Source organism: Montipora foliosa, chromosome 12 (assembly GCF_036669935.1).
Source record: "Montipora foliosa isolate CH-2021 chromosome 12, ASM3666993v2, whole genome shotgun sequence".
NCBI lineage: Eukaryota > Metazoa > Cnidaria > Anthozoa > Scleractinia > Acroporidae > Montipora > Montipora foliosa.
In genome coordinates this window covers 24,536,808-24,552,956 of record NC_090880.1, presented here as the reverse complement: position 1 = coordinate 24,552,956, position 16,149 = coordinate 24,536,808, and the positions used below count along the sequence as shown (strand labels likewise).

General features: G+C 39.8%; 1 protein-coding gene across 1 annotated transcript; it reads right to left on the bottom strand.

Moving 5' to 3' along the window:
• Nucleotides 1–370: 370 nt before the first annotated feature.
• LOC137978467 (eosinophil peroxidase-like) lies at nucleotides 371–4,512 on the bottom strand. Its single transcript, XM_068825408.1, has 3 exons — nucleotides 4,331–4,512; nucleotides 1,977–2,049; nucleotides 371–964 (listed from the first exon to the last, which is right to left on the bottom strand). Exons 1-3 carry the CDS (start codon nucleotides 4,495–4,497, stop codon nucleotides 551–553), a joined length of 654 nt encoding a protein of 217 aa, XP_068681509.1. The 5' UTR covers nucleotides 4,498–4,512; the 3' UTR covers nucleotides 371–550.
• Between the last annotated feature and the right edge of the window lie 11,637 nt (nucleotides 4,513–16,149).

The following is a 16,149-nucleotide window of genomic DNA, read 5'->3' as shown; positions in this document are numbered from 1 at the left end:
AATATTGAGCGTGCTATAACCATATTAGGACATTGTCACAATGTGTTGAACAATAACAATGAATATTCTCTTCTACCCTTCCTCTGAGTGATATAAAATGAGCAGCTCATCAAGGGGAGCCTCTTTCTCCACTAATTCCTTGAGGCAACCATCTCCCGAGTAAAGTTATTTTTAGGAACAGATTTCTCGCGGAAAGTATCACATTTCGCTTGACACAGAGATAGCTCTGTTTCGATTGGCTTTTACAACAGTGCGCGTGCCGAATCTCCCAAGGGAGGCGTTCTATAAATAAATCTACTCGGTAAAGGTTTGACTCCTGGGCCAAGTATGGGAGATAGAGGTTCCCCTTGTTGAGCTCCTGTTTTTGATAATGATGATGATGATGACAATGACGATAATGATGATCGATTAGAGATTCTTAAGCAAAGCTATACCCCCTTCTTTTCACGATCCAGGAAGCTCAAGCAATTGAACCGCGTCCAGGTGGTCCTTCGTCTAATCATTAACGCCCGTAGAGGAAGAAATATACCATCTATAGAGTTCGTACTGACTAAATTCTATTTGCTTCAAAGTGTTTCATTTTAAATTCCGTTTGGTTTTTCGCATTGCAAAGATCCTTTAATCGTTTGCACTGTCGCAAGTGAAACCAACGTTTGAGATATAACACAAACAATATCGCGGATATGAAGAAGAACAGTGAACATATCCCTATTAAGATAGGGATTAACGCATCGCATGAATCATTGTCATCAGCCGCCGAAGCGTTTGTCTGACATGGCTGCTTCGGCTTTGTCGTTTTTTCTTCATGATTTTTCCCGGCGCTGTCGTTATGCGGTATGCACTGAAAATCCTTGACGCCTTCGCAGTACTGGGACGAAAAGAACACGCGATCTGGTGCGGTTTTGAATCCAGTATTCAGCCGTATGATTTCACCGAGTGTCAGGGAATGAACTTTATCGATTTCCTGTCAACACAGAAGAGTCAAAGGGTAGCGTAAGCACTCCGTCCCTTAAAAAATAAATTTTTCACCCACTGGCTATTTTTATTCTAGAGGCGCACTAACTATTTACTTCATCGAGACGCGTAATGCGTCTCTTGCCTGTCTTTATACAGGACGAATTCTCTTGATGTGATGAACTATAACGAACATTATGGCCCGAGTGCCAAAAACGGTACGTTCTGAGGAAATGCAGTTTGTAAAATATCATCTTTGAGTCAATCCACAACAACTAATTTTTAAATCTATCACACGTACTAATTGATGAGAGAAATACCGGTTGCAAATGGCTGAATAATGGCATCGCTCTTCTTGCTGTTTTACGGACCGAGACACACAAACCCGAGAATTTTTCGCTCATCAGTAATTGCAGATCTGATCCATGCGATCTTATCCATGTGACCATAGTTAATCGAGGGACTGGTTATGAAACCTTAGAACTTTCAAAAGCGAGAGCAATGTTGTTGCAATCGATGTTGAATTAACCGTGACCCTGCACAATCTTTTGTTTTCGCTTCGCACGGGCTCGCAAATTAGTTGCGCATAACTTAATCAAAGGATTTGATTGGTTATCTTCTCAAAAAAAGGTGTGTTTTGTGCAGGGTAAAGGCCAAAAATACGGACAAAAACATGAAACAAAGGAACTTGTCCAGTTTCATAACTATCTCCACAAGCTGAACTTCATGGGACATGTTGCGGAGACAAAATCAACTCCAAACTGGTGTTGCACAGTTATAAAAGTATCAGTTCACACGAGGGGACATGTCGCCGCAAAATATCACTGAAACATGTACCCGCAACATTTTCATGTTTGTGCACATGTTGTGATTTTGTCCCTGCTACAGGTCCCTGCTACATGTCGCCTCAGTGTGCACTACACAAGTTTTTTGTCGCTGCAACATGTGGCTGTAAGATGTCCGTGCAACATGACCCCTCGTGACTGCTCACCTTATAGAAGGCAAGGGAAATGAATACTTACTTCTTTGGTGAGATATTGCTCATACCAGAACCTATCACCGTCTCTTACTCTCAGGAAGTTAAGCATAATGATTCTACAAGAAAAGATTGGTTTTCTTTATTATTCTTGAATTTTTTTCACCACCTCTGGTTTTCTAGGATCACCTGCATAGTTTAAGGTAGAGTGGATGCAAGAACAAAACAAAAAAAGCTATTCATGAAGCGCGAAGATTAAATCCCAGAGGTATTCTCACCCAATCTGGCTTAACGGATTCCCGTGAGCTGGGTGATCCCTAGGGAGGATTAATAATGATACAAAATGACTCTCACTGCATACACCTTATTCCAAAATGGTCGCTGTTTTAGTACTCTCTTGTTTTCTTGAAAACTAGCCCTCGTTACCTCGTTCTTAAGCTTAAAATTCAAAAGAATATTTCACCTTGAACGAGGCAACAAGGGCTAATTTGCAAGCAAACAAAAGAATTTTTGAATGTTGGCCATTTTCGAGTAAGGCGTATTCTACGATGAAATGATATATGAAATGGATCAAATATGAACTGCGGATATGAAATCAAGTGACTATGATCCTCGCAGTTATGAACGCAATTTCATATCCGCAGTTCATATTTGATCCATTTCATATATCATTTCATCGTTGATTCACTCCTCACGGGAACATTGGAACCCCCATTGGAACCCACAAATGACCAGCTCCCAGCTTCATAGCTCAGTTGGTTAGAGCGTCGCATCGGTATCGCGAGGTCACGGGTTCAAACTCCGTTGAAGTCCTGAGTTTTTCAGGCTTCTTTACGCAATTGCAAAAATTGCGTTCATAACTGCGAGGATCATAGTCACTTTATTTCATATCCGCAGTTCATATTTGATCCATTTCAGATATCATTTCATCGTTGATTCAATCCTCATGGGAACATTGGAACCCACAAATGACCAGCTCCCAACGTCAGTGGCTTCATAGCTCCGTTGGTTAGAGCGTCGCACCGGTATCGCGAGGTCACGGGTTCAAACCCCGTTCAAGTCCTGAATTATTCAGGCTTCTTTACGCAATTGCAAAAATTGTCTTCTTGGCGCTCGATCAACGCTCCCATACCTCTCTTGAGCAGTGAGTGCGAGTGAGAGTGTTGTGAAATAGAATACTAATGTGAGGTCTTTTCTACGCGCGTCAATCAGCATTTGTTTTTATTATTCTCCTTGTAGCTACGCAAACCAGGTTGTATAAGCCTCAACCCTCTTATGGGCTCCCTTGTTAGCTGACATTTATTGCGTTCAATTACTTGTGTAGGTACTTGTTCTGGATAACTACAAAAAAAAAAAAGCAAGTGGCCTGAACTGGACAACGTGGTGTCAGTAACCTTTCCGTTGCCGACGCGCGTAAAAGGAACAGGAAAAGAACATATTACCTTTGTATATGGCCACTGCTCATTGCCGATAAAACGAGCACGCTAATTGGCCTAGTGCTAGGGCATTATTCTACCATAGTTACGAATTCTGCAAATTAGAATTCTGATGCCGAATATTGGCACTTATCTCTTTGGCCCTTGCTTCTTGAGAATGTCGACGAAATTGTCCTCGGAAAATTGTAATCATTTGTACCCAAAATAACCTATTTTCTAACGGAATACGCGTTAGTTTACCAGACTTGAGCGACGAATGAACTGATGAGCGCTCACATTACTGGATGAGAAGTGATCCTTTCCGTTTAAATTAATTATAAGACCAAATAATAAACAACTTATTGACTTGGAACGTTCTGTCTTTATAGGAAAATCTCAAACCTTGGTGTTGCAGTATTGACCAAGCGAAAGCGTGGTCAATAGAGCAAGACTCCAGATTGGGAATTTCCCGAAAAGATCTCACTTTCGGTTACGAAGTAGTTGGTATTTGTACTACGAACAAAGGATCTGTGCGTACGTATCCAATAGCGAACCGTAAGCAAGTTTTCCTCAGTTGTTCAAAAGCCCGATAACTTTGTCCGGTGGATAAGTCTCTATCTAACAGTTTCAGTCTCTGCAATGATTTCAGTATTTCTCCCCGCAACCATGAATATGCACACTCCAGGCACATCTACCGGTAAGTAAGTGCACATGTGTGCACGAAAGCTTGGACAACGTTTCTGGATTGTGACCTATCCACTGGATATAGTTATACATACAACCTTTCAACAACTTGAACTTGTTGCGCAGAGGTGCCTGTACAGATCTCGTACATTAAATGAATGACTTTCCACTTCACAGGCTTTTCATATTTTGAGCTATGCATCGTTTCGTAACAAAGTAAGTCAGAATTACAAGTCAATCCCCATGCGCCACAGAATTGTTTTTGAAACAAAATTCACTTCGTTCGTTGAAAGAAACTCACCTTCGGAAAGTCGGTCCCAGCTCACTGCCTTCTTCGTGGTCCTCGGCAAGGCCTCCTACCCATAAGTCAACATTGTCTTTATCGTGGTAAAGTTCTTCCATTTTCTTTGCAGTTGTCGAATCCTTGGTGATATTGTAAAAACTCGTTACATCTTTAAAAAATAACATAACGGTAAAAATATTAGTTTAACTGAGCCGTCGTCATCGCCAAAATAGCGACCTTAAAATCGGTGTACGAGTTCTCAGTTCTGAGCACCCGCATTTCGAAGATTTTCGTTCTTTAAGAGACGGTCCAGATAAGAACGATAGCAACAACGGCAACGAACATGTTGGAATTCAACTGGTATGCAAAAAGGTGATAACTTTTCTATTGTCTGTACTTACTTCTGATTGGCTTAAACAGCAAAAGTTAACAAAACTTCATAAAAGCAGTATTATATTCATCCTTACTTTCCAACCATCTTCCATCTTTCATCTGGTCTCAGTTTAAATGAATTCCACAGAAATCGTATGTGGGGAACATGTAAAATTGTAAACGTTTCTTGGCTTTTGTTTTCAACTCTTGTGATTGGTCAAAATCTTTTAACACAGAAAAACACGCTTCCAAAGTGGGCTGTAAATGAATTTTATTGCGTTAACGGCTTTCCTGTAGGTTTATGCATTCTCTGTGTAAAAATGATAACATTCCTATGTGGGGAAAGCCCCGTTGCCGCATAACAAAGGAAATTGCTATCCACCTTACACGGATCATTACTTAAACGTAATGCGGGTGTCCAGTAGAGAAAACTCGTACTCGCAAGCCTGGTTTTCACAAGCGATGCAAGCGCAGGCGCAAGCATAAGAGCGCTTATTTCACCGTGAAAAGCGTAAGCACAGGCGCAAGGATCAATGATTTTCCTTTTCCTTGTGCTTGAGCTTATGCTTGAGTTCGCTTGTGTTGTGTGAAAACGAAACGCAGCATAAACACGAGGAAGTTTGCCACGTCTGGCCAATTAAAGCCCTCGTTCCAGATTCTCCGCGTCTGAGCATTAGAACAAAATAGCGAATGCCATGGCTGATTTTTATACTTATGTAGACTTTCGTTTTCACTATCATAAGCTTGTTATGTTTGCGCTTGTACTTGCGTCGCTAGTGAAAACCAGGCTGTCGTCGTTCTCGTACTCTAATCTGACAGTCGCTAATCAGAGAGTTTAAGAAACCACGAAGGCTATACGGCGACGAAAACGTCACTTCAAACTATTAGTTTGAGCCATTCTCAGCGTTTCACGATGTTTCCGTCTTGTTTATGTTGTACAATATGGGCGAAATATACTATTACCAGATTGGTATGTACGGATTAAAAGCAAAGAGAGAGAAGGAAAGATTCACTTCTGTTTGTCCGCGTTGTCGTCAAAACCTGAAAATTGGTCATTTCAAGTTGTTGGACAAAAATGCATGCCGCACGTTCTGCATGCCGCACTTGCAGAACTATCAGTCTTTCCTCTTTTAACCAATAATATCACTGCTTTTTGGCGTTGGCGTTGTCGATGCCGTAGCTATCGTCTCTTCTTAAACTTCCTAACAGAAGCTAAACGACGACGGCCACGAGAGCATTTGGAAAGATAACTTCGCGTTGTTGTAAACATTTCGCGATTGTTCCGGGTCATCATAAGGCAAGGAAATTGTTCACCGACATTTCATGTATAATATTGTTATCAACAGTGTGGTTGTTTGGAGAGAAAATTGAAAATCTATCATTGGCTTGCACCTGACGTCATTGGCAGTCATATTTGTGTACTAAACAATAGCGAAAAAGTCTTTTGGGAATTTGGCGCCATTATTATGCAAAGCGCGAGCAACATTTTGCTTTTGTGTTTGTACACCAACATGGCTGTCTAATCACGTGAGTGCAAACTAAGAATTGTGGGGTGCCCAAGTCGGTCACATAACCTCGAAAAACCTTAAATAACAATGACCACAACCAGATGTTCTGAGCCCGCGAGAATGAGCATCCCCGGCAAACAATTGTTTTAACGAAAACCGCTGGTCAGCAACCTGGTTCTGGTCATTGCTGTCCAAGGTCTTCCCATAACCTCAAATAGACCTTTTTACATTTTTGTGCTTAGTTACCTGGCCTTTAACTGAAAGTGAGGCTGGAGTTGACCTTGTTATAATACAGACCTACAAAAGGGTGCGTTTTTTTGGGAAATCCAAAAACGGATTTGTGCTCTCGGATAAATGGATTCTTCAGCGTCAAAAAAACGCAAAATCCAAAAAAAGATTATTTGCCATGACAACGCAAACAAACAAACCCAGAGTTGCGTCCAATTTCAAAAGAAAATTTAGCGGTTAACTGGTTTGTTTTGGGGAAATTCTTCAATGAAAATGAAACCAGAAAATAATGCCTTAGCTATCGATAAAAAGAAATGACGAAAAACATGCGTGCTAACAAATCGATTACAGAGGGTAATTTTGCAGTTTAGGCCATCCTCTATTTTATCTCCGTGAGGCGTCGTCCGACCGACCGACCCACATTTTTGGCATTTTCAAAAAAAAAAAGGTAACGACGTAGTTCAACCATTATTTTTTTCCCTTTAAATAAAACGAGCATGGTAACAGCATAGACAAAACTACGTCTTAATTCTACAATAACATCAAGCAACTTTTCCGCCATATCGATTTGTTGTTCCCTGGCTCCACGGCAATGATGCTGAAGTACCAGGCCTCCTATTTCGAGACTTTTCTTGTGATTTTTTTTGGTTGTTTTTTTTTTTTTTTTCAATCCGACCCAATATCAGGAAACGCATTCGACGGCGCTAAACGGAAAAAAAGAGGTTTTTGCATGGAAAACCGCTTGTCAAAAATACTTTTCTCAAATCCTTTCCCAAAAAACGCTGAAGTGGTGAATCTCAAAATCCGGACTTAGATTTGATCCGAAGTATCCGTTTTGGATTCAAGAATCCGTTTTCAGATTTTCCCAAAAAACCGCACCCCTAATCAGTGATCGCTTCCGGTAATTCTACTTTTCAATAAAGCCTGGATCTAGAAAAATGCAAAACTCCATACAAATTGTGATTTACAGGCAAAACGAGAAATATTAAAGCTTTTTGGTCGATCTCACTTGACTTTAAACATCTGAAATAACTGTCACTTTTTTTCAGATGAAGTGGACTTGTTTTAGGATTTCTCTCTAATGTTGCTGAAGACAATTTTCTATTGTTTTCGCTTCATTTTGCTTTTTGCGAAAAAAGTCACTGACGAGAAATTTCTAGGGATATTTTCAGCTTTTGCCTATGTCAGTCAAAATAGAAAAATGTCGACTTTTTTCTGCTTTCTCCATTTGACCTCCTCGATTGACAGCTGACAAAAAATGAAGCGAAACTCGTCTTCTGTGCTTCTGTGGAGGTGAAGATGGCGAACTGCGTCAAGATTAAGATGAATGAAAAGTTGATGAGGCTTAAATCTTCGACTTTTACGGTGGAAAACAATGCAATGATTTTCAAACTTAATGTAAATCAAGGGATTTACTACTAGAGGCGACTTCTTCCATGATGCGATGCTGATTGAATCTTCCTTGCTATTGAGCTGAAACTCGACCGCTTTAAAGTTTGTGCGCTGGGCATCTGGCCAGGGGGAGCGGGGGTGGGGGTGGGGGGGGGGGGGTTAAGATTTGTTCTTAGTGGCTCAGTTCTCCGGCAAGACAGTGGGATACTCAGGTAATTAATTACTCGTCGAAATTAGTTAGGCAGGGCTCCTCGAGGACGCGGGCTGTGTTGATATTGGTTGACTTGGCTCGCCATTCACGAAGTAACTCTTGTCATAATCTTCCCCGTTAAATTACCCCGTTTCTGCGGTTGGTATTATTATCTCTCCTTTTTCTTCACAACAAATAGCAACGTTTCCCACTATTAAAGTGAAAGGCTTAAACCTCATCACCTTCTCATTTACCTTAATCTTGACGCAGCTCGCCATCTTCACCACCACCGAAGCACAGAAGACGACAACGTTCTGTTCTGAGTTTTTCACCGTTTTTGTCACACCGAGAAAGCGGAAAAAAGTCTACATTTTTCTATTTTGACAGAAACAGGCAAAAGCTGAAACTACTCGAGAAATTTCTCGTCAGTGACGTTTTTGCAAAAAGCGAAATAAAGCGATAACTTGAGAAAATTAACTTCAGCAACATCAGAGAGAAATCCCTAAAAAAGCCCACTTTATTTTAAAAGAGTGACACATATTTCCGCTTTTTTAAACTCAAGTGAGATCGACAAAAAGCCTTAACATTTTTCGTTTTGTATGTAAATTACAAATCAAAAACGTGATTTTTATGGAGTTTTGCATTTTCTAGATCCAGGTTTTATTGAAAGGAAGAATTGCCAGAAGCGATCAATGATTAGACCTCCCTGCTTTTCTCACGTTAATGATGTTATCATGCTAATTAGTTGGAATTTACAAAGAAAATTAAAAGCTGTGGGGTATCTATCAAAACAAGGTCAACTCTAGCTTTACTTTCATACATAGGCCAGGTATCTAAGCAAACAACTGTAAAATGGTCTATTGTAATAATTGGATCTCAGTTATTCATAATAGGCTAGTTTCGAATTGTGCAGCAACAAAAGAACAGAGTCGAGGTTCAGGGGAATAATTTGCATTTTCCTTTCTTTTGAACAATACAATATGCTAATTATTCCCCTGAACCTCGACACTGTTCTTTTGTTGCTGTACAATTCGAAACTAGCCTTTTCCTTCCATTTTTTACGAGTTATTCATTATTCCCTACAGAAATGTTGTTCGATATCCATTTTTCCTTATTTCTTATTCTTTAACGAAAATCGTAAATGTTTTTATTCCGAATGTTCGAACGCTACATATTCCTTATTCACTTTCTTTTTTTTAAGCTGTTATAGGTGGTTTGCACGTGACGTAATCACCGCCATGTTGGTGAGCGAAAACAAAAGATCTCTCATTGGCTCCAATTTGTTCGTCCACCATTAATTGTTTATTTCAGCATTGTAATCTGTGTCTCTATTCATTATTCCGCTTCCGCCCCCGATCGAACTTTAGTCATTTCACTTTTCAAGAGTTTCCACAAGCTACGCTACGAGGCAATTGTAGGGCAAGTGAATGGGATCTTGAAATGAATGGCATCGTGCCATTCTGAATTTGGAAGCTGGGGGTAGTAAATGAGGTGAATCCAAGCTGTAGAGTGAGTCGCGTCGGTCAAAGTTCAGTCCTTCAAAAACGTGAAAAGGCGCAGAACCAAAAGCTCCAAAAAATCTAGCAGGATCCTGCTTAACACCAGGTTTTTTGACACTTTATTCGATGCCTTATCCTTCGGGTTTTTTTGGCTTTCTGCAAATCATCAGTCTTTCAAACTAAAAGCTGCAGATGCGCCTTCAAGTTCACTTGGTTTGTTCGTTCACTCATGTATACAGGTGGGATCACAAAATCATAAATTAAGTATTTGATAAATCCTATTTATTTCTTAACGCCAGTCAACACGAAGAAAATGACCTCGACATCTTTTTATTAAAGAAAAAAACATACCCAATGCAGACAAAAGATATTGCAAATGTAGGCGTGCATGGTTTCTTTGGAGGATGAAGAACAGCTTGTTTTGACTACCTCGATCTACCTGTTTTACCATTAACCAAATGGATTTATAATTACCTGCGTGGATAATTTGCATCCACTATACACCCTTTTAATAAGTCTAATATATGCCGTTTTCCGCTAATGACGTCGAACTCGTGCTTTCAAATTTCATTCAGAAATGTACAAAGGCCATAAACTTTTCCGATTTCTTTTCTTGTTTTAAGCCTTTGTACATTTCTGAATGAAATTTGAAAGCACGAGTTCGACGTCATTAGCGGAAAACGGCATATATTAGACTTATTAAAAGGGTGTATAGACTTATTTAAAGGACGATTAATGGGTTCTGCAGTGCGTACGTTTCATGTATGGAAACAATTAGTTCAAGAGTTTATCACGGTCTAGGGACTAATAAGTTTTTTCGTAACTTCAAATGATAGAATCTTGCACACTTCCCAAGATCTACGAAAAAACGGATTTACACCAAATTTGCACAGAGCAAATATAATGCAAACATATATTTACTCTAGAGAAAACCTGTAGCAAACATGGTAAATGCCGCATTTGCTGCTATATTCACACAGGTGTGAAAATATGGTGCAAATGTGGCATTTACCACATTTGCTACAGGTTTGCTCTAGAGTAAACATATGTTTGCATTATATTTGCGCTGTTCAAATTTGGTGAAAATCCATTTTTTCGTGCAGTGAGCTACTGACAGTGAAATCGATCACTTGACAGACGAACTACGTGGAAAAGACATATTTCCCTAATCGATCGTTCTCGGTTTATTGAACTACCGTCAACCAAGAGAAAACAAATCGGGCGATAACATGATGGCATTGAGGACTTTCATACCGATTTCGGTTCAAAGTTAATGGACAACCATCGTTTCTGCACCATAAGCATTTTTCTCAAAATATCTTCTTGAAGGTCTCTATATAATCAAGAGAACTGATTCGTGGACACAGGAATCGATAAGCAGACAATGGACCAAAATTCTAATAATTCGGATACCATGGCCCTGCCTGTCTATGATGAATTATGTCTTAATAGGGACGAACCTATTGGGAGTTCTCCAGTTTTGGATTTTTCGCTGGGACTTGCGCTGAGCGTGAATGTGTTCTTGCTCTTTGCCGCCGTGGTAGGAAACATGCTAATTGTGCGGGTATTCCACCACGTCGTTTCAATTAATTCCTCATCCAGAACACTGTTCTACTCGTTAGCGGCCAGCGATCTTTGCGTTGGATTTATCGTTCAACCATTGAATCTCGTAAACTTGATATCGAACATTACAGGCAACAGATCTCTTTGTCAAAGTGCTTTGCCTTACTTTAACGTAACCGGGTTCGCCGTGTGCAGTGTGTCGTTGCTAACCGCCTCAGAAATCAGTGTAGATAGATTATTAGCGCTTCGCTTACGGTTTAGCTATCGACAAGTGGTTTCGCTTGGCCGAGTTCGCCTTGTCGTAGTTGTAACCTGGCTTGTCAGTTTGGTATCTGGTTTGACCTGTTTGTGGAACCTAGAAGCATTCCGTCGGCTTCAGATAATCGGCATAGCTTTAAACATTGCCGTCTCCACCGTTAGCTACGCCTGTATTCACCACAATCTTCGCCAACACGTGAAACATCGAAAACAAAGAATATTCGCTCAGGGCGTCAGTGAAAATAGCAGATTTCGTAGCCTACATTACAAGAAAAGTCTGTCCACTGCGCTGTGGGTGTATTGTGTTTTGATGTTGTGTTATTTGCCTTATATAATGGTAGCGGCTCTTTGGAGCGTTATTGGCGCTCAAAGAGAGGTGGCGGTTATATGCCACGCCTTTGCTCTTACGTTACTGTATTCTAACTCGGCTATTAATCCTGTGTTATACTGTTTGAAAATAAGGGAGGCAAAGGAGAGATTCAAACGATTATTCAGTCATGTAAGCTGCAGCTGAGAACGTCGGAAAGGGGGTTGTGACCTCGCTTGTCAAACTGAGAAACAATCAGTTTCCAGGTTGTTCGGTATGAGGGGTTGATTTAATACATGGTAGTGCAGTAAAGATTGAAGAGCTTACATTAAAGCTCATTAACACACACAAAAAGGCGAAGTCGCACACAAGCCGCTGAAGTTTACTAGGCCGGGCTTGCCTGGTACGGGTTTTGAGTAGCTCGAGGAGACTGACTTCCCTCTCTGGCTGCTTTTCAATTGAGCATGAAGACACCGTGACATTAAAACTCATGGGAACTTAATCGGTAATCGTAGTTGAAAGAAAACAAGTGTTAAGAAACCTTACTAGAAAGTAGGTAGTAAGGATTAGGGATCGCGATTTTTCTAACAGAATCACTGGTGATGCTCAGATGTCCCATTGAATGACTTGTTTCCAGCGAAACGTAATATGGCTCTTAGAGACAATGGCCATCACTTCATTTTCCCCAGAGTGAGAACCGAACGGTCTAAACGGTCCTTTATAAGCAGATGTATTTTTTTTTTGTTCAGTTCTTTCTAACAGAATCACTGGTGATGCTCAGATGTCACATTGAATGACTTGTTTCCAGCGAAACGTAATATGGCTCTTAGAGACAGGGCCATCACTTCATTTTCCCAGAGTGAGAACCGAACGGTCTAAACGGTCCTTTATAAGCAGATGTATTTTTTTTTTGTTCAGTTCTTTTTAACATAGTTTTAGTAATTTTGTAACACATAGCTTATTACTGATTATTAAGCCCCACTAATATTGTTTCTTCTTGAAAAAGATTTCTGAAAAATTCTAAAAGGAAAGCAGTTATCTCCTTACAAAGGGATCGAGATGATGTTGCCCAACACAGGCAAATCCACTGGTGAGTTCGAGACTCGAACCTTGAGATCAGCATTAAGCGTCCTAACGCTTCGTTTCATTTTTGTTTAATTTCGTGTTTCATTCTGATCATTTCTATACGTAAGCAGTGAATATCAGCTCGAACCAGGCCTACAAAACGGACCGTTAGCAATCTACACGTGACCTTCGGCAATTATGGCAATTTTGCAGCAACTACTTTCCGAACCCATTTCAACAGCCAAATCGGAAGTCTTAAATGCACTGGCTACGTGGCATAAATAAATTATTTTCTTTCATTTTGCAACATCTGCGTTAGGGTCTAGAAAGATGACTTAATTAATTATCAGTGAATGTGACAAGTGGATGGGGGCCCCTTAATAAAGTAACTTTACTTAGTCTCAAAGACAGTCCGTGTGACAGTGGCAGCGACGGTGCCTTTTGATTAAGGTACATGGAGGAATCAATTTCGAGTGTAAATACCCTTCGTTTTAGAGATTTTTAAGTCTTTAGGAAAGGTAACCATTCGCGAAATCGAAAACTGTTTTCCACTCCGGCACAATCTCCTATTGTTTAGTTCAATTAAAAAAAAAGCTCCCGCCAGCGGGTTCGTTTCAATCAATAAAGGTTTATTTTCATAGAGCACCGTTGCCAGGGTGGACATATTATGTCACAATAATGACTGTATCTTGTTCAGGTATAATTCGTGTTTCATTTGGTACCACAAAATTGCAAATACATGATACAACGTTGTGGTGCCGATCCTTCTAATAAAAGCGTCCCTTGTAGGCGTTGAAACTGGTTTGAGCCACCTTAAATCGCAACTGTACTATCGTGATGCTGTGCTTGCTTTCAAATGCATGAATGGACAAGCTCCCGCTTAACTTTCCTCGCTTTTTTAAAGCGAGCGGAGATAAGTGGTCGTGAGACTCGAAATTACCAACTATTAAATATTCATATTTTAAGACCACTACAGGACAAAGACCTTTTTTTTATCGAACAGTGTCATTATGGAATAGTCTAGAGGAGTAACCTTAAGCTAAGAGAATCTCTTAATATTTTTAAAAGGACATTACGAGGTAAACTCTTGCTTGATTTTTTATCTTCACAGCACAATCTTGTCACATAATTTTACCCTCTTATATGTAAATTTTGTAATTTCTCGGCATGCCTTTTATCTTACCTATCTACTAGTTTCTATTGACCATTTTAATTGATTGTAATTTTAATGTAACTTACAGTACATAGTAGAATTAGTACTGAAAAGCCGGGTAGGATCGTACCTCTTGTTGAACGCTATCTTTCATTTGCTGTATAGTGTGGTACTTCCTATTGTTTTCTGTGCTAAATCCATTGTTAATATCTTTGTTCGTTCTATAAGACTATTGTTGTTTTGGCCAATCCTGAAGTCCGTTCAATGAGGTACGACACGACCCGAAAAGCCCCCTTTAGGGAGGGAGTGCTAATAAATCTGTATTTTTTCTAACTATGGCCGTGTATTCCAGACAGCCGTTGTCTCGCTTAACATTGCTGAAAGTGGTTTGTTTGCAGACTTCGTTAAGCGACTTAAAAATGATACGTGTTTTCACGGGTAAGATGAAATGAGAAGAGAGAACTTGACAATACGAAAATAAAAATAATAAAAATAGTACGCCTGTTGCATTTCCGATTTGAATAACAGCAGCGAGCAACTCCTTATTGGCCGAAAGTAATTGCCAACTCGCTTAAACTCCCAGATTTAATGAGAATTATATTGAAATTTGCTGACTCGCTTAACTTTAGGCGAGTAAGGTAAGGAACTGTTTTCACGGAATTTTCAGTTGTCACTCGCTAAGCGACTTGAAAAATCGCTCGTGAAAACACGGCCATTGCTTCGCTACGTTCTCGTAGGCGTCGTCGTCGTCGTCGTTCATATTATGTTTCGTTCTCAAATGTTTCCAGAAGCTACGCAACGAGGCAATCGTAAGGCAAGTAAATGGGATCTTGAAATTGCTGGCAAAGTGCCATCCTGAATTTGATACCTTAGGTAGTAAATGAGATTGACGCAAGCTGTACAAGCCACAGGTTTGTTTGACACTTCATTGAATACCTTATCTTTGTGTTTTTTTTTAATATTCTTTTTTGTCTTTTCTGCAAAGAATTAGTCTTTTAAAGTAAAACCAGTAGATGTGCTTTGCTCTCATCATCTCCCAGATCTCCAATTAGGTTTTTTCGTTCACTCGTGTAGACTGGTGGAATCACAAAATCGGCATAAACAAAGTATTTCATGAGCCTATTTTATTTATTAATGCCAGTCAACACGAAGAAAATTACGTCGACATCTCTTTATTAAAGAAAACAACATGTTCAACGCAGACAAAACACAATATCTATCGCAAATATTCGCGTGGTTTCTTTGAAGCTTGTTTTGACGGTCTCGATCTTCCTGTTTTACCAAAGCCTGCGAATACAGCCACCTCTCATCGCTTCTGGCGCTCGGGACCGATGAGCGGCGACTGCACGTATTCGCAGGCTGGTTTTACCATTACCAAATGGATTTCTAACTTTCTGCGTGGATAAAAATCTTTGAAAATTTGCATCCACTATAAAGATACTCAAAGGACTATTGAAGGTTCTTATGGCGCGTTTACGGTTTTTAGTGTCAAAATTCAAACGTGCTGTTCAAACTTTCAGTTAGGCAATTCAAACATTCAATTCGACAATTCAAAAAATTCAGACAATTCAGACATTCAATCGGTAATTCAAACATTCATTCAGTTTAGCAATTCAAATATTTGATTGAATTGAAGGTTAAATGGTCGACAGAGCAAAAAGTAAATTGAAACTTTTCATACACTAACCTTACCCTAATCTTAACTTTGAATAGCTATATTGAATGTTTGAATTGCGAATTGCACATTTGAATTTTGACACTAATAACGCGACATAGATTCTGGCGCGCGTGCGTTTCTGGAAGCTAATATTTGTTCAATTGGAAGTGTTCATCATGGTCTGAGCTCGAGGACTAATAACTTAATTGTTTCGTAATAGGCCCTTTGCAGCTGGCGACCACATGGTAAAAAAACCGCCATACTAGTAAGCAAATTGGACAAATTGTGCACTGCGACATCTAAAACAAAGAAAATTTAGATTAACTTGCTTTGTTTTAGATGTCCGAGTGCGCAATTCTCGTTCCAATATGGCTGTTTTTGTACCATGTGATCACCAGCTGCAAAGGGCCCATTTCAAATGATAGAATCTTGCTTACTTCAAAAGACCAACTGATTTGACCAGTTGACAGACGAAGAATTTGGGTTAGAAAACGCATCTGAAATTTGCATAAAATGGTTCCAATTTTCTTTGTTTCCGTAATAATCGATCGCCGTGGATTTAATGAATTAGCTTCAACCGCGAGAAAACAAATCGATAAGATTTTGGTTTGAAGTGGAAAATCATCGTTTCTTACCAAAAGGTCT

What these genes read in the sequence shown, in the direction of transcription:
- LOC137978467 (XM_068825408.1), bottom strand. Translation starts at nt 4,497, where the DNA reads ATGTTATTTTTTAAAGATGTAACGAGTTTTTACAATATCACCAAGGAT. An exon ending in CTGGGACCGACTTTCCGAAG is followed by an intron (nt 2,050 to 4,330) that starts GTGAGTTTCTTT and finishes CTTTTCTTGTAG; the next exon opens with AATCATTATGCTTAACTTCC. An exon ending in AGCAATATCTCACCAAAGAA is followed by an intron (nt 965 to 1,976) that starts GTAAGTATTCAT and finishes CTGTGTTGACAG; the next exon opens with GAAATCGATAAAGTTCATTC.